General features: G+C 56.9%; 1 protein-coding gene across 1 annotated transcript; it reads left to right on the top strand.

Annotated features, from left to right (window-relative positions):
* Positions 1–21: 21 nt before the first annotated feature.
* Positions 22–18,895, top strand: NCF4 (neutrophil cytosolic factor 4). Its single transcript, XM_079775947.1, has 10 exons — positions 22–153; positions 6,276–6,360; positions 6,717–6,870; positions 9,018–9,088; positions 12,158–12,285; positions 12,981–13,038; positions 13,676–13,774; positions 16,091–16,221; positions 16,495–16,560; positions 17,744–18,895. Exons 1-10 carry the CDS (start codon positions 122–124, stop codon positions 17,937–17,939), a joined length of 1,020 nt encoding a protein of 339 aa, XP_079632073.1. The 5' UTR covers positions 22–121; the 3' UTR covers positions 17,940–18,895.
* Positions 18,896–20,624: the final 1,729 nt, after the last annotated feature.

Genomic DNA, 20,624 nt, shown 5'->3' with positions numbered 1-20,624 from the left:
CTGGGACTCCTGGGACCACAGCCCAGATGCAGGGTGTCTGGAGGGAAGTGAGAGGCCAACTCAGTCTGGGCCTGGCTGGGTGAGACCCTCTGTCTCCCACTCGCCTGGACCACTGACGGCCATGGCCGGGGCCCAGCAGCTGCGGGCTGAGAGGTGAGTGCAGGGCGCTGCCCTAGCTGGGCCTCCTCACTGTTCCCAGCAGGCCTGGGGACAGAGGTCGGCCTCCTGCAGCCCCTTAATAATATCAAAAGTAGAGAGGCGGAGTTGAGTCAGAACCTAAATACTCAGAAATGTAGAGTCCTGGAACTATTTTAAGGAAATGAGGCTGCGGTTTCACCTCCCTCAAGCGCAGATGAAGACGTGAGGCTCAGAGATGGGCAGTAACTTTCCCAGGGCCACACAGGAGTGGGTGGCAGAGTCCGGATGGGAACTCAGGTGATCTGTCTCCCAGGCTGGGCTCACTGCTCCGCACTGTGGTCAGTGATGGCTTTTCATCTTTTATCCAAACAGAATACGGAATCTGGCTTGTTCTTCCCTCTTTAGCCAGGGCTTGGCTCAAGTGTCACCTCCTCCAAGAAGCCTTCCCTGACTGCCCCATCACTGTTCTTTGACCCCCTTGCCCTGCTTTCTTTTTCTGTACAGTCTTCCTATTACTGCAATGCTGTTCTAACTCATTTGTTTTCCTTATCACTGGCTCCCCCTTTAGAAGCCAGTTTGATGAGGGTACAGTATTTGTCTCTTTTGATCACTGCTGTATCCCTAGAAAGTAGAACAACGCTGGTACGAACTATGCTGAATGAATGAATGCGTGGATCTTTGAGTAGGAAAATGTTCTCAGGTCCCTCTGGTCCAATCCTGTCATTGTACAGATGAGAAAACCGAGGCTCCAGGAGGATAGAGAACTTCCTCGGGGCACAGGGAGTCAGTGGCAAGGCCTGGGCGTGGAGCACAGCCTCGCCAGCGCTTGGGTCCACCTGCAGCAGCATTTTCTGAATGTTTCCTCGGTAGCCAGCCTGTGATCCAAACTGTGGGGGCTCTGAGGACCCTGGGCTTGGCTCTTGCCCTCCGGGACTGGAACAGCAGGTGACCTCAAAAAAAGAGCGTGCAAACTCTGAGGAGGTGACTCTGAGGGTGGCCGGAGATGCGTCAGGATGGTTGGGGCTGCAGTGGGCAGCCAGGGGCCGTGGTGGCATCGGGCCGGAAATGGAACCTGGGTGGGGTCTCCGGGTCTGGACGGCGGAAGGAAGGCTTGTCTGGGTGTGAGCTGAGGGAGGGGCAGGAGAAGCCAGTGTTTACAGCACGGACCAAGAACGGCCTTGGTGAGCCACGGAGCTGGTCTGGGCACTGGGTGAGGTCATCCCCCCAGATCCAGCCCCGCTTCCCCACAAGTTCTCCTCGGAGACCGGGCCTGACACGGGACGCGAGCCTTCAGGAAACAGCTGCTGTGGGAGGCGGCCGTGCTTCCCATTCCTCAGGGCACGTGGGTGAGGGAGATGGTGCCCTGCCCCTGTTCAGCTGCCCGTGGCTCTCAGAGAGGAGGGCCGCCTCCCCAGCCCTTCAGGGGCCCCGGAGCCAGGTCCTGGGCACTGGCTTCCCTGCCCCGGGGCCTTTTTTGAAAGTGGGACCCGCATGCGTTCTGCTTGAGGGCAAGGCAGAGGGTCCAATGGGCGGGCGACAGCGTCCCCCCGCGGGACTCTCTAAGACCCGAGCTGTCCGAAGATGGAGAGGGCTAAGCAAGGGCAGTGAGTTTAGTTCCAACAAACATGTTCTGAGCACCTACTGTGTGCAGGAACCACAAAACTTAAACTAGCTGCCACCCGAGGGTCTTTCCAACCTTCGGCCTCGCCTGTCCAGGCTCCCGAGTGGACTTTGCATGCGTGTGTCTGAGCCCTGAGCATCCTGGGCCGAGAGGGCTCTGACTTGACTTCAGCTCTGAGGGGTCCTGGCTGAGGTCTCCAGGGGAATGGTTATTTTAGGGGGACATCCAGTTGGGGTTGCTGCACCCCCACCCGACCCTGGCAGCTTCCTGGCTCTGCTCAGCAGGCAGCCAGACCATCCCCACACCGCCCACCAGAGGACTTGCTCAAGCACAGATACAGATAGTGGCCCTTGTTGAGCACCTACTGTGTGCCCACTTGCAGTTCTGAGCGCTGGGGATGCAGAGTGGGCAAGGCCCCTGCTCTCATGGGGGTTCTCCAGTGGGGCCCCCTGACCCTCCTGTGATGTATGTGCACGTATGATCCCCGTTTTATAGAGGGGGGGCGAGCCAGAGCACAGAGAAGAGTCCTAGGGTACTGGGGGTTCAGGTCTCCCTCTTCCACCTGTGCCCTCCTGCCCTGGGTATGCACAGATGGGCTGATGCCCTCCCGTCATGACGTCTCCTTCACCCCACCACTGAGGGCAAGACCCATGGGCCCTCGGGAGTGGGCCCTGCCGGCCGCACTGGCTACCTCTCATTGCTTTCTCCCGCCAGCTCTGTGCTCAGATGCACTCAGACGACCCCCCTCCCCCACTGCAGATCCTGGAACTTGCCCGTTTGCAGGGCTAGGGCCTTTGACACTCCGTGTTTCCCCTGCCCGCCATCCTGTGGTCAGTTTCTCTTTTCTTTTCCTGCTGGTCAAGGAGGCTTCCGGGAAGAATTCCTCTTAGCCACCCTCAGGCCCATGGGCCCTCGTCCTTGCACAGCGCCCTGCTTTTCTCCTGATGGGTGTGCCCGCCCCCGCTCCTAGAAGTGTCTGTTGCCAAGCTCTCTGCCCCTCCGCACACAGACTCCCTGAGGGACGGAGTAACAGCCGGGCTCCCCCTGCAGCTCAGAACGCCGGTGCTTTTCCTTTCCGGCATCTCTGCCCATCGGATTCTGCCATTTGTTAGCGAGGCCCCAGCAGGCAGAGGCCGGGTCCCCACGTGCTCAGAACCGTCCGAGCTGCAGTGGGTGCCTCCTGGGGTGCGCTCCTATTATTGCTTCAGATGGGGAGCCTGAGGCTGGGGTGGGCTGGGGTTTATCTGCGTTCATCTTCAAACCAGGGACAGCCCAGCCTCTTGGGCAAGCTTGTTAGCCCCTCTGTGCCTCAGTTTCCTTGTCTGCAGCAAGGGGACCCTGTCTTAGAAGAGCGCCTGGTGGGGGCTCAGGAAACAGTTAGCCGTGGTTACTCTTGCCCAACCTGCCCAGTTCTCTGCTCGCAGCCTCAGTTCCTTCCTGCCCCACCCCCAGCCTCTGCAGATGAAATGGCCTCCGGGGAGCGTGCGGAGGAGGAAGTTTCTCCCAAGGGTGTCACCACAGGGCATGTGTGGAAAGTGAGTGGGGAGGTTGCCAGTGGCCACAAGTTACTCTGGGAGTGGTGGGGATTTCCTCTGCCCCCCTACTTCCCCCCTGAGACACCCCCCACTCCGCCCCATGGCAGCCTCCTGCGTCCCCCGTCCTGAGGTGGCCTGAGATCCCAAACAGCCCAATCACATGGGAACCAGCAGCGGCTGGGCCTGGGTGTGCAGAATTGGGAATCATTTCTCCTAAAGTCCTGGTCAGTTCTGAGGCTTTGGAGGTGTAGCCCCTGCCCCAGGCTCCTCCCCTGTTTCCTAATTGCTACCATAGCAGAGTCACAATTGCTTCTAGTTTCCTCATCTGTCCGCACCTCGCACCTCGGCTGTCTAGCTGCTCTCCCTCCACCTGTTCCTCTCAGCCCTTCCCCCTGCTCACTGCTCTTTGCTAAGGGTCTTAATCACAGTCACCGAGGTCCTTACCTCTCCCTCTGCAGCTGAGATGCCCCCAACCCAGCTCCAGAGCCACACACCAGCTCTTGCTGGACCCTGACCTGGGTGCCCAAGAGGCCTCTCAAACGAGCATGCCCGAAACGGAGTCCATCAACTCTGCTCCCCTCCCACCATCCTGGTCAGAATATGGGTGACATGTGGGTGTCACTGTTGACGCTGCTGTTTCTTTCATCTCCACGTCCAAACCGTCCCCACGCCCTGCTGGTCATAACTCAGGAATAAGGGGCAAATTGGTAGTATGACCTTTGGAAATGCATAAGGCTGCAGGGAACAGAGGAACTGATAGCAGCTGAAACAAACAGGGGTTTACTTATTTATCCTATATAATAAAAACCCAATATGCTAAGTGTCCGGTCATCTGGTTAGCCATTCAACCAATCAAAGCGTAATATGCTAATGATATTCTAAGGCTGCTCAACTGCTTACTATGACATGCACTGACCACCAGGGGGCAGACGCTCCGACCAGTAGGTTAGCTTGCTGCTGGGGTCCAGTCGATCGGGACTGAGCGAGATGGGCCTGACACACCCTGCAGCCCTCCCACGGTCCCTCCCCAGCTGGCCAATCTCCCACATCCCTCCCCAGCCCTGATCGTGCACCAGTGGGGTCTGTTGGCCTGGCCTGCACCCTCTCACAATATGGAACTCCTCGGGGGAGGTTAGAGAGCCGGTTTTGGCATGATAGCGGAACGACCGGTCACTATGACATGCACTGACCATCAGGGGGCAGACGCTCAACGCAAGAGCTGCCCCCTGGTGGTCAATGCCCTCCCATAGGGGGAGCGCTGTTCAGCCAGAAGGTGGGCTCACAGCTGGTGAGTGCAGTGGCAGTAGTGGGAGCCTCTCGTGCCCCAAAGCAACGCTAAGGATGTCCGACTGATGCCTTTGGCCCGCTCCCTGTCGGGCGGGGGAGCGTGCCTAAGCCATCAGTCAGACATCCCCTGAGGGCTCCCAGACTGCTAGAGGGTGCAGGCCAGGCTGAGGGACGCCCTCCCCCCCAGTGCACAAATTTCATGCACCGGGCCTCTAGTTTTTTTAATAACAAGAAGTCCAGAGGTTTGCAGCTGGTTTTGTAGCTCAGTGACTCCAGGACCAGCATCTCAGAGACCCCGTTGGTATTCCACATGTTTTTGCCTCGTGGATGCAATGTAGCTGCTGCAGGTCCAGATGTCACACCTGCCTTCAACGCAGGCAGAAGGGAGAAAAGGAGGAGGCCATGCTGGCCTTGCCCATCTCTCTGGACCAGGAAAGCAAACACTCTCCAACAGGCCCCTGCTACAGATTCCCTCTTAGGTCTCATTGGCCAAAACTTGTCACATGGCTGCTCCTAGCTACAAGAGAGTCTGGGAGACAGGAATGGGATCTATATGTTTGGCTCAGCCCAATCATGATCTGTCAACTTGGAGCTGGGCACATTGCCTCCTGAACAAAACTGGAACCTGATCAGCAGTGAGGAACAAGGGGCACAACAAATGAAACCATGTCTGTCTGCCAAGAGTGGTGTCTCCCGTTTCTGTCCTTTCCTCCTATCCCCGCTGTCACATCACCTCCCAGTCGGAGCACCTCAGAGCCTCCCCGTGGTGCTCTGTCCCTCAAGTCTCTGATCTCCTGTCTTCTCCACACAGCTGCCTGAGTTGGCCTCCTAAAGCCAGATCATACTGTTTTCACTCTCTTCCGAAGCCGGGCATGGCTCCCTATCGCCTATAGAACTCCCTCAGCTCGGCCCTGGAGACCCTCCTCGGTCTGGCCTCAGCCGCCTGCTCAGCTCTGATGACATCGGACTCCAGCCACAGTTGACCTGTGCCCAATCCTCAGGCCTCAGAACCTTAGCATATGCTGTTCCCTCTGCCTGCAAGGCCCTCCCCTCATGTCCTACCTAGTGGATTCCAGGTCTTTCTAGACCTAGCTCAAATGTCACCTCCTCTGTGACATTTCCCCAACCTGGGCATAATAGGCCATTCTCTCTCTGGGGCATGTGCTACTCTGCTCACAGTTGTGGCCCGGGCCGAGAACAGGGTCGGATACAGGGAGGTGCTTGATGGGCTGGTCCTGGGTGGATCAGGCAGCTGTAACGTGATTCGCTAGATTTTAACTCCACCGTTGATACATGTCCCATCTCCACATGCCCTCACCCCGAGGTCTGGTCTGCGTGGTGGCTCTGCCAGGAAGGGTGTCGTGAGGCCTGGCCCGGGAGGGGGTGTCATGGGGCCAGGCCTGGGAGGGGGTGTCGTGGGCCAGGCCTGGGAGGGGGTGTCATGGGGCCTGGCCTGGGAGAGGGTGTCATGGGACTGGTCCGGGAGGGGGTGTCATGGGGCCCGGGAGGGGGTGTCGTGGAGCCTGGGCCGGGAGGGGGTGTCGTGGGGCCTGGTCCAGGAGCGGGTGTCGTGGGGCCCGGGAGGGGGTGTCGTGGTGCCCGGCCGGGAACGCGTGTTGAGCGAGGAGCGTGAGGCCGGGCACCAGAGGCCCCTGAACAGATGGGCCGCTGACAGGCTCCTTGTCCTCCCTCAGCGACTTCGAGCAGCTTCCCGACGACGTGGCCGTCTCAGCCAACATCGCTGACATCGAGGAGAAGCGGGGCTTCACCAGCCACTTTGTAAGAGAGACCCCTGGGCCCTCACCCTCTGACCTCTGAACCTTAACTCTCCCGTCTCTTACCTTCGACCCAGCGGTCCTGGGCAGGCGGTCTGCCCTCCAGGGGGCATGTGGCAGTCGATACCCTCAGGCATTTTTGTTGTTACCACGTGGGGTGGGGGTGCTACTGGCGCCCAGTGGGTGGAGGCCGGGATGCTGCCCAACACGCCGCCGTGCACAGGACGGCCCACGACCAAGAATCGTTTGACCCAAATGTCCTCCTGAGGTCGAGAAACCCTGCTCCAACCCTAGAAGCCTGGAGCCGCCCCCTCCCCTGCTCCTGGCCTCCAAGGTCCTACCCCCTGGCCTCTGTCCTAGGTCTTCGTCATCGAGGTGAAGACGAAGGGGGGATCCAAGTACCTCATCTACCGCCGCTACCGCCAGTTTCACGCCTTGCAGAGCAAGCTGGAGGAGCGGTACGGGCCCGAGAGCAAGACCAGCCCCCTCACCTGCAACCTGCCCACCCTCCCAGGTAGGCGCCGGTCCCAGGCCTGCTGCGGGCAGAGCTGGCCCCTGGCCGAGGACAACGCCATGCCCACCTGCCCCCTTCCAGCTCCGTGGACACTGCTCGGTGGTCCTGTGCTGGCCCACGTGGGAGCAGGCGCTGACCCACGCCCTCCCGGGCAGGCGGCTGCCCTCGGGCCCCAGGCTCAGAGCCCTTGACTCTATGCACTGAGGACCTTCACGCTTCAGTCCCCTGCCAGTGACCGTGCCAGGGTGTGGCGCACATGAGTCAGGCATCGTGTGTCTCCCTCGCTAAGCACACAGACTCATCTTGCAGCCCTCGCTCCGACCCCTCCATGAGAACTGCCTCCCGCCTGCGCAGTCCTGGCTCCCCCAGTGCCCACGGCGCCCCCTCCTTCGCTGCTCTGCTGAGGGGCTGTGGGCATGGCTCTGCTTCTGGACAGCCCCTCACCCCTCGCCCCCTGGCCTTCCTCCCCACCTCGAGCCTAACTTGCACCTTGGACGGGCCCAAACCTCCGGCTTCGCAGCTCCTGCCCTGTTGAGCCCTGCAAGAGGAATCCCCACGCACACGGTCCTGGGGTACCCTCCACGCCTGCAGGCCACACACAAGCATCTCTCCCCCAAAGGCAGAGCCCTTCGGCCCTTTCCTTCCTCAAGCGCAAACCCACCCCTACCAGCTCTCTGTCTACAAATGCCCCAGGTTCCTCCCCACCAGCTCCGGGAGGGGCTGAGGCCAACCCCAGGGACTCCGGCTTCTCCTTCCTCCTTTGGAGCTGGACTTGCTTGTTCCTGCCTCTTCCCCTCTCTGGGCTGCAGAGGAAGGCGGGGTCCCTCCTGCTCTCGGAGGGTTTCCCCGGGAGCCTGTCCCCATGTTCCCTGTACCCTCACCTTCTTCACGTCTGGACTCCACCCGGCTCCCACACAGGCTCGGCCTCTTCCATCTCTACACACACAGGAGCCCTGAGTGAGCGTTCCTGCCACAGCCTCCTCGATCCCAAGAGCCCTCCAGGGGCTCCTCTTCTTCCTTTCACAATAAGTCCTCGCCGCCGCCTCCCCTTCCCACCGCCCACCCGCTCTCAGCCCGCGCCTTGGCCTCAGCTCTTCCTGCTCCACTGAGCTCCCCTCCGATGGTGGGGACGGTGGCCTGCGGCCTGTTCACTCTGACGTCGGTGGACACAGACGCCTCTCAGGCCTCGTCGTTAGGGACTTGCCTACTCTTCCAGGAAGCTCTCTCCAAACTTCCGTGGCCCCGGCGTCTTCCAGTTCCCTTCCTACCTCCCCGCTGCTCCTCCAAGGTCTCCTTTAGACCCAGGGCTCCCTTCTGGGCCGGGGCCCCCCGGGAGGCGGCCCTTCGGCCCTGCCTGCGTCTCTGTCACTCTCCCCCCAAACACTCGGCCTTGCCTTTGAAGAAGGATTCATTCATCCGCTCAGCAAGTATGTGTTGATTTGGGCAACATTCTAGACGGGTGGCCCTTGACCTTGGCGGCACTAAAATATTCTGCCCTAACCGGTTTGGCTCAGTGGATAGAGTGTCGGCCTGCAGACACAAGGGTCCCAGGTTCGATTCCGGTCCAGGGCATGTACCTTGGTTGTGGGCACATCCCCTGTAGGAGGTGTGCAGGAGGCAGCTGATCGATGTTTCTCTCTCATCGATGTTTCTAACTCTCTATCTCTCTCCCTTCCTCTCTGTAAAAAAATCAATATAATAGATTTTAAAAATATCCTAATGCCCAGGCTCCTGCCCCAGGGATTCTGACTCAATGGCTCTGGGGTGAGTCCAGCACAATGAGGTTTCTGAGGGGTGGCTTGGATGTGCAGCAGGGATGAGGGCCACTCTCCTAGGTGATGGGGACACAGCTGTGAGCGTGTGTGTGTGTGTGTGTGTGTGTGTGTGTGCGCGCGCGCGCGCGCGCACACGTGTGTGCGTGTGTGTGTGTGTGGTGGGGGCAGCCAGGTAACACGTGAACAATTAACACAAGCAAAGCACCAACTGGTGATACTGCGACTCGGAGAATGGGAGTTGGACGGTGGGGTGGCACAGAGCGGCCGCTTCAGCGCCTGGAAAGATGAGGGGAGGAACCTCGACCGGTGGGGCGGAGCCCAGAGACCAGGTTCTTGGCTGGGCCCCCAGGACAGCTCTTTGTCTCTCCTCAGCCAAAGTCTACATGGGTGTGAAGCAGGAGATCGCCGAGATGCGGATACCTGCCCTCAACGCTTACATGAAGGTAACGGCGGGCCACGCACCCGGCACTGGGAGGGAGGGGGGAGCCAGGCACCCTCTCTGAGCGCGGCTTTGGGAACTGGGGCTGGTTCTCTGGCTCTGATGAGCCACATCTTCAACCCTTAACGGCCTGGCCCTCAGGGCTCCAGGGGGTGGGGACGGCGCAGGAGCAATGGAGAAGGTACCAGGAGCCGCACTTTGAACGGACAAATACAGTGTCTGTGCCGGGCGTTCTGATACCGAGGTGACGGGGCCGCTGCCCGCCTCCGAGGTGCTCACTGCCCAGGGGCATATGGGCAGGTGGGTCATGAAATCACAAAGAGGCTTGGCCTGCATCACGCGGCACGAGGGGCCAGGGCCCCAGCTCTCTCCCACGGCATCTCTGTGCGAACGGGAGGGAGGCCCCCTTGCCAGGGCATAGGCTGCTATGAGTGTCATTCATGGGCCTTGGCTGGGTGCCCTTGTTTATTCCCCAACCTATACATAGTCGGCATCCCTAGGAGACGGGGAGACAGAGGAAGGGGTATCTTAAAGGCAGAGGCCAGGCTGGTGTGGAAAGGCCTTTCATGGAACAGAGCTGGGCAGGAAAGGGACCATGTTCCTCGTGTGGTAGTGAGCACGCTGCCACTGGAGGCATACAAGCCACGCTGGATGGCAGCTCCAGGAAACGGGAGAAGGAAGCGTCCTCATGGGCCAGAGGCATGCTCGCCCTCCTCCTCCACTCTCACGGCTGAAGAGCACTGAGCGAGGAGTCGCTTCCGTCTTTGCTCGGAAGTTGACTGTCTCGGTGATTTGGGGTGAGTTGCCCGTCCTCGCTGGGCATGGTTTTCCGGCTATGAAATGCGGCAGCGCCTCCAGTTATCGGGTCTCATAGGAGTGGCGTTGGGATCCATTGGGCAAAGGACATGAAGGCGCTTTGGAAACTGTGAACCTGCTTCCCCCACGTGAGAGATCGTGACTCCCAGGGGAGTGAGGAGTGGGAGGGCTGTGGAGGTGGGAGGAGGGGGTAGATGGCCCACCTGCCCTCTCTGGTGGCTGCGGGAACCAGCAGTGGAGGCATCTCCCCTCCAGGGGGCGCTGTGGCAGCTGCTCCTGCCGGTGGCTGGAAGGCCCACCCTCCTGTCAAAGAGCTGGGAGAGGAGCGCGCTCTGAGGGAGGCAGAAGAGGCTGCAGAGCTGGGAGCCTGCATCCCACACCTGGTCTCAGCAGCCAGCAGCCTGGAGCATCCCATCCCTGCCTCGCTGAGTCCATGTGACGCCTCGAAGCCCAGAGCTCCGTCAGTGCAGGAGTCTCTGCGAGGGGGACCCCATCCTGTGCTTGCACCCTTACGGAGGTGGGAAGCTCACTACCACTCTCCCCTGACCCGGGCGGCTCGTCCCACTGTTGGATAGCTCTTAAGAGAGCCTGTTTCCCTCCCCTCACTGGTCTCCTGATGGAGAATATGGGTCATGTGATGATAACAATGGCCTAGAACCGTGGTCTGCAAAATGCGGCTCGCGAGCCACATGCGGCTCTTTGGCCCCTTGAGTGTGGCTCTTCCACAAAATACCACGTGCGGGCGCGCACGTACAGTGCGATTGAAACTTCATGGCCCATGCACAGAAGTCGGTTTTCGGCTCTCAAAAGAAATTTCAGTCGTTGTGCTGTTGATACTTGGCTCTGTTGACTAATGAGTTTGCTGACCACTGGCCTAGAACTATTGACTAGTAACAGGGGCGGGGGGGGGGGGGCCTCTTGGTATGCATTTGGCGGGAAGATGAGTGGGCTTATTTACTTCCCTCAGTGAGCTGTGCATTAGATACCGTTACCCCATTTTAGAATGCGGGAGGCAGGCACAGAGAGGTAGCCACTCCCTCAGTGTCACAGAGCAGGGAGGCAGGAGGGACGGGATTGGAACTCCCCTCTCTGAGACTCTAGCTGTGCTCCTCCCCTCGGTGCTGAAAACAGCAGCAGCACCGGCAGCTCTCACTGGGACGGGTCCCTCGCCTGGTGCCGGTGGGGTTCTGTGGGGTGATCATTTTATTTGATCCTTACACAATCCCAGGAGGGAGCGACTGGCATCACCCCCATTTTATTAATGAGCACATGGAGGCCCAGAGTCACCCCGCTGGTGGGCGGCAGAGCCGGGATTAGATCCCGGGTGCAGCCTGGCTCAGGGTCTGTGCGCTCAGGCCCAACTCGGGGCTGCCTCCCAGCCCGCCCTCCTGTGGGACAGCTGTGTCCTGCCAGGCTCTGTGCTCCCAGTTCCTCAGGGATGGGGTTCCTGCCCACCCCGCCCCGCCCCACCCCCCCCACCCCCACCCCCCGCTGCGCCCCACCACTGCCTCCATGAGATTCTCTGAGGAGGGCTGGGTTCTGGGCATCCGTGGGGGTTCAGCACCCAGAGCTAAGCACAGAGCTCCCGGGGCCCGTGCGTGTGCGGCTGAGGGGGACCCTGCCAGGTCCTGGGTCCGCACGCCTCAGGGTCTGCATCGGGGTGGTGCTCCCAGCCTCCGATGGAGTGAGAGTTTCTAGCTCTGCCAACTGGGCCAGGCACTGTCCCTCTCCCGCCTCAGTTTCCCCAACTGTGATAGCGATAAAGTATAGGAAGTGTTTTTTAGGCCATAATGTCACCATTATTTTGGATCATTTGGAGGATCCCCCCTCCATTATCTCATTTTGAGCTAAGGGATAGGTGTTGGTGGCAGATGGCCCTGAGTGCCCCCGCCTGGGCACTCGCTGGGCTGTGTGGCCTCAGGCAGGTCCCCGCGCCTTTCTGGCCCTGACCCTTGGGTGACAGTAAGATGGCGTGAGGTCACACGGTGGGGCACTCAGTGCAGAGCCTGGACAGGCTCCACCCAGTCATGTGACCTGGCACCACCTTCACTGTCCCGCCTGGAGGTCTTTTCCAAACGAGCTCTTCTTTGTGAAATATTACCTGAGCCCACTGAAATGGTAACATCTGCCTCTTTTCTGTTACCAGGCAGAGAAGAGGGGGTGCAGTGCGGGTGGGGGAGGGAGCCGTGGGGCCGGGGTGTGCACACCTTGCTGATGACCGCCCTCCCGTCTGGCCCGACCTCTCGCCCAAACACAGAGCCTCCTCAGCCTGCCCATCTGGGTGCTGATGGACGAGGACATCCGCATCTTCTTCTATCAGTCGCCCTACGACTCCGAGCAGGTGCCCCAGGCGCTCCGCAGGCTCCGCCCACGCACCCGGAAGGTGTAAGTGACGCCGGACACTCCCAGGGCCAGAGCCCAGGCCACTTCCTCCTAACCCTGTGCTCTGTCCCCCTCTTTCCCCTGAGGCAGGGGGGAAACAGAGACCAGTTCTTCCCTGCAGAAAATCATCATTGAAAATCAGCCACTGAGATGGGCTGGGCTTCCCAAGGGGAGGCTGCTGCTGCTGACGATTCCAGGGGAGGCACTTCTGAGCCCAACCCCCCCCCACCCCCCCACGCACGCGCGCGCACACACACACACACACACACACACACACACACACACACTCCAGCCAGTACCTAGGAGTGTCCTCAGTGCCCAGCTATCTCGGGTGCAGGCTGAATCCCAGCCCAGCCCTGGAGCAGGGCGTGTCCCCTCCCCACGCCGCCCGTGTCCTCGGTGAAGCATTGGATGAATAACATGACCGTAGAGGTTGGGTGTGGGGAGTAGAAGAAAGACAAATGTGAGATGGCCGGCAAGTTAGGGCTCTAAGTGGCGGTGTTCCCACTCTCACCCCACCTCCTTTCTCAGCCTCTGCTTCCTGGTCTACAAAGGGGTCCAATCTCTCCTCCAGGGGCAGCAAGAAGGGAGGGGGGTGAGTGATGGCCACAGGAGCCATTGCACCTGCCTCTGGCACAGAAGCAGAGAGCTGGGCCCAGAGAACCGGAGGGCTGACAGCCCCTCTTCTCTCTCCACAGCAAGAGCGAGTCCCCACAAGGCGCCGGCTTAGACCGCTTGGCAGCTCCGAGAGCAGAGGTACCTGCGGGCCAGCCCTCCCACTTGCCTCTGGGCAGCTCCACCCCCCGCCAGGGAGCCCTCCTGCTGGGTGCTGGCTGTGTCTAGGGTGGGGCTGGGTACTGCCGGGCGGAAAGGCCCCAGCCTCCGCCTTGGTCACTGGTCACTGAGGCCCCCAGCTCAGCTGTGAGGAGGGGACATGATGAGCATGCAGAGGCCCAATAGAGAGTGTCCAGTCACTCATTCAGCAAGCTTCCCGGCCCCCTCTGGGCCAGCCCTGCTGGGGACTAACGCCTCAGAGATGACGAGGCCCTGTCCTCAAGGAGCACATGAGGACACACATAAACACGTGCATCTCAGGGCCCGTGTGGTCAGTGCCTGCGGGTTACGGGGGCGCTGGAGCCCACACAGGCCTGGGGGCCAGGGAAGGTGCTGCATCCAGGGAGACTGGCTCCCTCCCTTCCGTGCTCACCACACCTCTGGAATCTGAGTTCTCATCCCTGCTGTTCCGATAACCAGTGGAGTGGCCTCAAACAAGTCCCCCATGCTCCCTGAGCCTCAGCTTCCTCGCCTGTTAAATGGGACACCAAAGCAAGCACTTTAGTAGGAACACTGTGACTGTTTCCTTCCTCCCGTCTTCCTCCCCTCTTCTCCCCAGGCCCTGTTTGACTTCACGGGGAACAGCAAGCTGGAGCTGAATTTCAAAGCTGGAGATGTGATCTTCCTTCTCAGTCGGATCAACAAAGACTGGCTGGAGGTGAGGATGGAGGTGAAGGTGGAGGTGAGAGTGGAGGTGAGAGTGCAGGTGAGGGTGGAGGTGTGGATGGAGGTGAGGATGGAGGTGAAGATGGAGGTGAGAGTGGAGGTGAGGGTGGAGGTGAGGGTGGAGGTGAGAGTGGAGGTGAGGGTGGAGGTGAGGGTGGAGGTGAGGGTGGAGGTAAGGTTGCGTTGGGTCTAGTGAGAGGATCAGAGAATGAGGGGAGGTTAAGGAAGACCCCAGGGAAGATGCAGTTTGAGGATGGGTCTGGGCAGGTGGGAATATACTAGTAGCCCCTGGGGAGACAGATGATTGTGGAGCCTACACTTGCCTTTAGTTCTGCCTGCCCCCAAGAAATGGTTGCTTGAGGCCACTCGGTTATCCTACTGGGTTTAACTTCTTGGTCTGCCACGGGTTTCTCAGCCACGGCGGTATTGACACTGGGCCTGTTAGTTCTTTGTTGTGGAGCTGGCCTGTGCATTGTAGGATCTTTAGCCACATCCCTGGTTTCTATCCACTGGATGCCGGTCGCAAGGCTCCAGTTGCAACAACCAAATATGTCTCCAGACATTTGCCCCCGGGGGGCAACACCTCCCCTCCCCCCAGTTGAGGCGCACTGGTCTGTAACCTGGGGTAACATGACGTCGCAAGAAAAGATAGCAGTAGAGGCCTCACGCTCTGGAGCCGGCCTGTCTGGTGTCACGTCCTCGCCCTGCTTTTAAGGGGCTGAGTGACCTTGGGAACTTGCTCAACGCTGTGGTTTCCCTTTCTGTGAACTGGAGCAATGCTGGCAATTTCTTCACGGGTTCCTGGAAGTGTCAACCAGGCGTAGCTGCTCAGGGCTTGGTCCACAGAGAGCCTGCGTGTGCGGCGGGCGTCCGCCGGGACCTGGGCTGCTGAGAGAGTTAAACACACTCCGGAGCCGGGCCTGTCTTGTCACAGCTTTGTCCCCGCACGCAGCAAACGCACGTGTGGCCCATACAACGGCTCACAGTGGCTCGGTCGATGGAGGTGGGAGATCACCGGGTGGGAGGCGCTGGCCCAGTGGCAGCCTTTTATGTTAGGTCCTGTCCTTTTTTTTTTTTTTTTTTTTCTGTTTCTTTAACATGTTTTTATTGATTTCAGAGAGAAGGGGAGAGAGATAGAAACATCAATGATGAGAGAGAATCATTGATCGGCTGCCTCTTGCACACTTCCTGCTGGGGATCAAGCCCGCAACCTGGGCCTGTGCCTTGACCGGGAATCGAATCCTGACCTCCTGGTTCCTAGGTCGATGCTCAACCCCTGAGCCACGCCAGCCGGGCGGGCCCTGTGATTCTTAAATAAGATGTCTTCCTCTCGGGGCTCCTGGGCCGTGATGCCTGAAGGCTGATGTGGGGCAGGCCCCGAGGGGAGCGTTGAGGGCAGGAAAGGGGCCCCGGCTTCCCGGCTGCAGAGGAGCAGGAACCATCAGTCTTGGCGGTTTTGATTTTACCCCGTCCTGGAATTCTGTGTTACATGTTCCTCAGCTCTGACAGCTGCCCGAGGGGTATCGCTGGGCCGTGCTCCGGAAACAGGGAATGTTTGTGCCCTTCCTGTTTTCTGGAAAGTGTGCTGGCTAACTTCTGGCCTCGGGCTGAGGGGAGACTCGGGGAGAAGTGAGGAGATTACTTGGAGCTTCAGCTTAACCGTCTGTCAAATGGACATAGACAGTGTCTCCCACGGGGCTGTGAAGGCGAAGAGAACACGTGTGCAAAGCAGTGGCTGGGTCTTGGGGAAGCTGAGGCGGGAGCCTGGGCCGGAGAGGGAGGCTGCTGGCTGTTGCGTCTAACGCAGGTGTTCGGTGGGATCTGTGGGATGAATGAAGGAAGGAATGAGTGGGAGCCACCCCTCCTTCTCCCTCCCTGTTCTGTCTTCCACTTTAACACCCACCGTCACCGGACTCTCCAGGAAGTTCACTATTTACCTGCACTTGTCACTTTCTATTATAGTGGAAGCTCCGTGAGGGAAGGCAAGGACTTTCATCCATTCTGAGTGCCGGAGTCAGCCACGTGGCTGGTGCTCCAGGAATCTGTGAATGAATGAGTGCGTGAATGAATGAATGAATGAATGAAAGATGATAGCAGACTTTCAGATAAATTCAGATCTCGACCTATTCTGAAAGGAGACTCTTTTTAGAGGTATAGCTCATGACCTTGCTCACTTCTCCTCCCTCTACATAAGGGAACCCAGACTCCGTCTGCCTTCCCTGGTCATGATGAAGGACCTGGGGGCCCCGAGGCGTGGCCTGCTGCCTTCCTTCACGCAGACCAGGCGGCCTTGATTTTGCCTCCTCAGGGCACTGTCCGGGGAGCCACGGGCATCTTCCCACGGTCCTTCGTGAAGATCCTCAAGGATTTCCCCGAGGAAGACGACCCCACCAACTGGCTGCGCTGCTATTACTATGAGGACACCATCAGCACCATCAAGTGGGTGGCCTGGGGGGGGGGCTGTCCACACGCCTTGCCCGTCCCCACTCACACCGCCCTATCACATTCTGGACCCTGAGACCCACATCAGATACTATGTGATGTGGCCCCCAACCCCATGCACACACTTAAAGCCTGCAGTGGCCCTACCTGTCCTCCAGAGAAGCCATAAGGCCATAACATGATGTCAGGGTCCATCGTGGCCTGGCCAGCCTCATCCCCAGGTCCCCGTTCGGGCCCAAGGCCTCTCACCGATGCCTGTTGTCCCCTCAGGGACATCGCGGTGGAGGAAGACCTCAGTAGCACTCCGCTCTTCAAGGACCTGCTGAAGCTCATGAGGTGAGGGTGGGGAGAGGATGGGGCGGCGGGATGGGTCACAAACCCTGGAGGAGAGATCAGAAGGGGAAACACAATGCATCCGGTGCTGTCTGCACCTATTTTGCCCTCTTGTTTTACGCACAGCCCAGCCCTGCAGGTTGGGCATCAGCTCCCCGTGGTAGAGACGAGTGGGGGGCTGCAGAAAGGTGAAGGGGCTGGGATGAGGTCACACAGTTTGTGAGTGTGGGTTGGCAGCTGGAGCGAAAGTCTCTTTAGGTAAACACCTTGAACTTGGATCCTGCACTGTCTCCCAAGATCCAGGTCAGTTAGGGCAGTTACTTTGCAGAATGGAAATCGCATTGCTACCTTCCTGACTATAAACGTAATACCTGTTCATTCTTTTTAAAAGACGTCAAAAATCACAGAAAGGTATAAACTGGTGACATCAACTCATATTTTCACTCCTCTCATTATTGGATGTGCACTCAGATTTCTTCAGTACACACCCCACCCCACCCCACCCCACCCCCACATGAATAATTGGCTACACAGCATCATTCTATGGATGCACCTTAATTACTGGGGCCATCCCCTTCTTTTAAGGCCTCTTAAGTTAGCCTCCACTTTTTGACTACCAGACATCACGCTGTGATCCCATCTTTGGTGACTTGCCCGATTATTTTCTTCGGATGATTTTCTAGGGGTGGAATTTGGGGATCAAGGTGTTTGCAAGTCTATTAGGCTTTTGACCCATCGTGTCACGTTACCCATAGAAGGTCAGGTCGCTTTTCACTTGGGCCAGTCAGTAAGAGTGCCCACCCACCTGTACCCCACATCAGATGGTCCCAGTCCTCAACAGCTTCACACCGGTGCCTCTTGGGGCTTTATTCTGCTCTACTATGTACCTGCCAACCCCACTCCTCTTCCGCATGACAGATCTTGGGTGTTGAACACATTTATACCCAAGACACTTCAGGCTGTGCCACTAATTTAATGTGGAAGTCTCCTTCCTCCCCCGTGGGCCTCAGTGTCTCTATCTGTACAGTGGGAGGTTGGACCACTCAGGTGATAAGGCCCGTGTCAAGCTCTGACTTCCTCTCATTTTTAGGACCAGGCCCTAAAATTCCCTCGGCCTCACGCTCAGCCCCCAGGCCTAGGCCTAAGGCTGCTGGCCCTTTCACTCACCCTGATCTTTCCCACCCAGGCGGGAGTTCCAGAGGGAGGACATCAGCTTAAATTACCGGGACGCCGACGGGGACCTGGTTCGGCTGCTCTCCGATGAGGACGTGAGGCTCATGGTGAAGCAGGCCCAAGCGCTCCCCTCCCAGAAGCGCCTCTTCCCCTGGAAGCTGCACATCACCCAGGAGGGCGACTACAAGGTCTACAACACAGCCCCCTGAGCTGCGGTGTCCCTGGGCACTGAGGGGGCTCCTGACAAAACTCCCCTTTAAGAAAAATTAAACAGACCTTGCCACGTCTGTTCGCACAAATCCAGTTGTTTGGCTTCTAACGTGTTGCTTGACCAGATTCATGGACAGCTCCAACTGCTGCGGAACAGCGAGACCCTAGATAAGACACACTCTTCAAAGAGCCTTGCAAGAAGGGGTGGGGCTCTCCAATGACCTCCCTCTCTTCCCCCCTGCCCACCCCAAATCAGAGCTGGGGCCAGAATCCACTCGGCCCCCATTTTGAGATTGTCCTCAAATGCACAGGCAATGCCGCTGGTAGAATAACTGAGTCCTGGGGAGGCCCATGAGGTGGGGAGGCTGGACCAGGGCCTCTTGTGGGAGGTCCAGGCCTTGGGGATGAGGGGTGAGGTGATCCTGAGAGAGTGGCATCACCGAGTCCAAGCAGAAGCAGAAAAGAGTCCCTCCTGGAGTAAAGTGCCCCCAGTTTGGGATGACAGGAGTCACTCAAATTGAGATGAAGCAAAAGACTCACTGTCAAAGATCAACAAATCTCTATGAATGAAAATAGGCAGTAAGGACTCAAGGGTCCTGGGTTCGATTCCGGTCAAGGGCACATGCCCGGGTTGCGGGCTCTATCCCCAGTGGGGGACATGCAGGAGGCAGTTGACCAATGATTCTCTCTCATCATTGATGTTTCTATCTCTCTCTCCCTCTCCCTTCTTCTCTCTATATAAAATAGGTAGTGACAAAAAAACAATAGCTTTAGGGTCCCAGGGATTATGGATTATGGATTATGGATTATTGAACTACATGACTAAAATGTTTAAAGAAATAAAGAATAAAATCATAACAATGAATAAGCTAAAGGGAATGACCAGGCAAATTTATGAAAGAAAGATAGAATATGTATACGTATATATATGTATATGTGTATATATACACTGAGTGGCCAGATTATTATGCGTTCAGAGATCATAATAATCTGGCCACTCAGTGTATGTCAATAATTTTGATACTGTAAACACATGTGGACTCAATGCACCAAATAAAAGATTGTCAGAATGAATTAAAAAAAAAAGACAATGTGAGTGTTGTATGCATGAGAGACACATAAACTCTAAAGACATGGAAACACTGAAAGTAAAGGCATAGAAAAAGGTATTTCTGCCAACTACTAAGAAAAGAGAACTTGGAGTGTGTGTGTGTGTGGGGGGGGGGGGGGCGGGTATGAGACTCACAGTCTATTTTTGTGTAAACTTGGCACCAAAACTCATTTAGAGGCAGTTCTTGAGCCTGAGCTGAATAGTTATGCTTGCCAGCCACACTTGCCACTGTGGTTCTTTTTGTTGTTGCTGCTTTGGGAGAATAATTTTTTACTTGATGTATAACTGAAATAAGACAATGTCAACATCGGAGATGAAAAAGATGTTGCTGATAATGAGTCTGCTGAAAATTTGCATGTGGGTTTGCTATGATATTATCTGATGAAAACTTTGACATGATCCATCAGCTGTGGGAATAATCCTGCTCTGCAGATGGCTGATGAGGCCCACCAATCGGTTCCACCCCGTTGACTGTTTTTGGTGTGCCAGGTGCTGCAGGTACACACAGGATAGAGGTGGAACTACCTGGAACAAGCCAACATTGGCCATCTTTGAAGGGTGCTTGCAATTTGCTGTCCATGGTTTGCAAACAAGACAGCCTGAGTAACCAGAGAAATGCGTCCTGACCAGTTAATAGCCATTTTGTATCACTGGTGCAGACTCATTGCAGGCATTCCAGACTGAAAAAAAACATACCAGTTATAAGACATTATCATTCCTGGAAAATTGCTATGCACACCTCCTTCCTAAACTTCATGTGAAAAGCAGGATTTCAGCTTTTATTTCTCCCCAGTGGGATATGTGTATTATAGCCTGAGTACACATAACTGTCGAGCAAGGATAACCACTTTCTTCAGACTGTGCGCTTGCTACAATCACAGGGCATAGGATTCCATGACTCCCGAAAGAGTCCAGCCTTAAGAATGTCATTTCTACAGTTGTCCATGTTTGGAATGATGCTGACTAATCAACCTGCTCAAGGGGCTGGCACAGACTCTGTCTACAATGATGTTTGAAAAATGAACCTGCCCATATGGGCTTTGGAGATTTTTTTTTGGCAACTAATGAAGAGATGATGATATCAAACTTTATTCTTGCACAAAATGTTTATCAGCCAAAAGGGTAAATAAGTTAGAGGAGCTGATATCAGAAAAACGTTGAACTCTGTGATCCATCGATCATTCATTCTTTGCGTGATGGGGAAGTTGTTGAAGCCGTGTGAGTAAGTGCAGATAAGAGCTGACTGGCAATCCTGATAACAGTGGTGTCGTGAACACAGATAAAAATATTCTCATTGATAATATGGTGACTATTTGTGATCAGTTAACTAATGGCCTTGAACAATTTCCAATTACTAGTGAGTAGAAGGTAATGGCAAATTACCTTTAGAAATAGACTTCTTACGTAGAAATCTAAGCTAACGGGGAGAAATCATTTAAAAAAAATGAGTCAATTGCAACACTACTTCTTCATTTATTTGAGAACCCTGTTCCTGACTCATAATCAAATTCCACTAGGAAAACTGTGGCATCCTCAAATTAGTATAATTCAAGGATGGTTTAATAAGGGAGCC

This window comes from Cnephaeus nilssonii (genome assembly GCF_951640355.1).
Source record: "Cnephaeus nilssonii genome assembly, chromosome: 6".
NCBI classification, from domain to species: Eukaryota; Metazoa; Chordata; class Mammalia; order Chiroptera; family Vespertilionidae; genus Cnephaeus; species Cnephaeus nilssonii.
The sequence above is the reverse complement of the archived record's forward strand: the minus strand, read 5'-3'. Positions and strand labels throughout refer to the sequence as shown.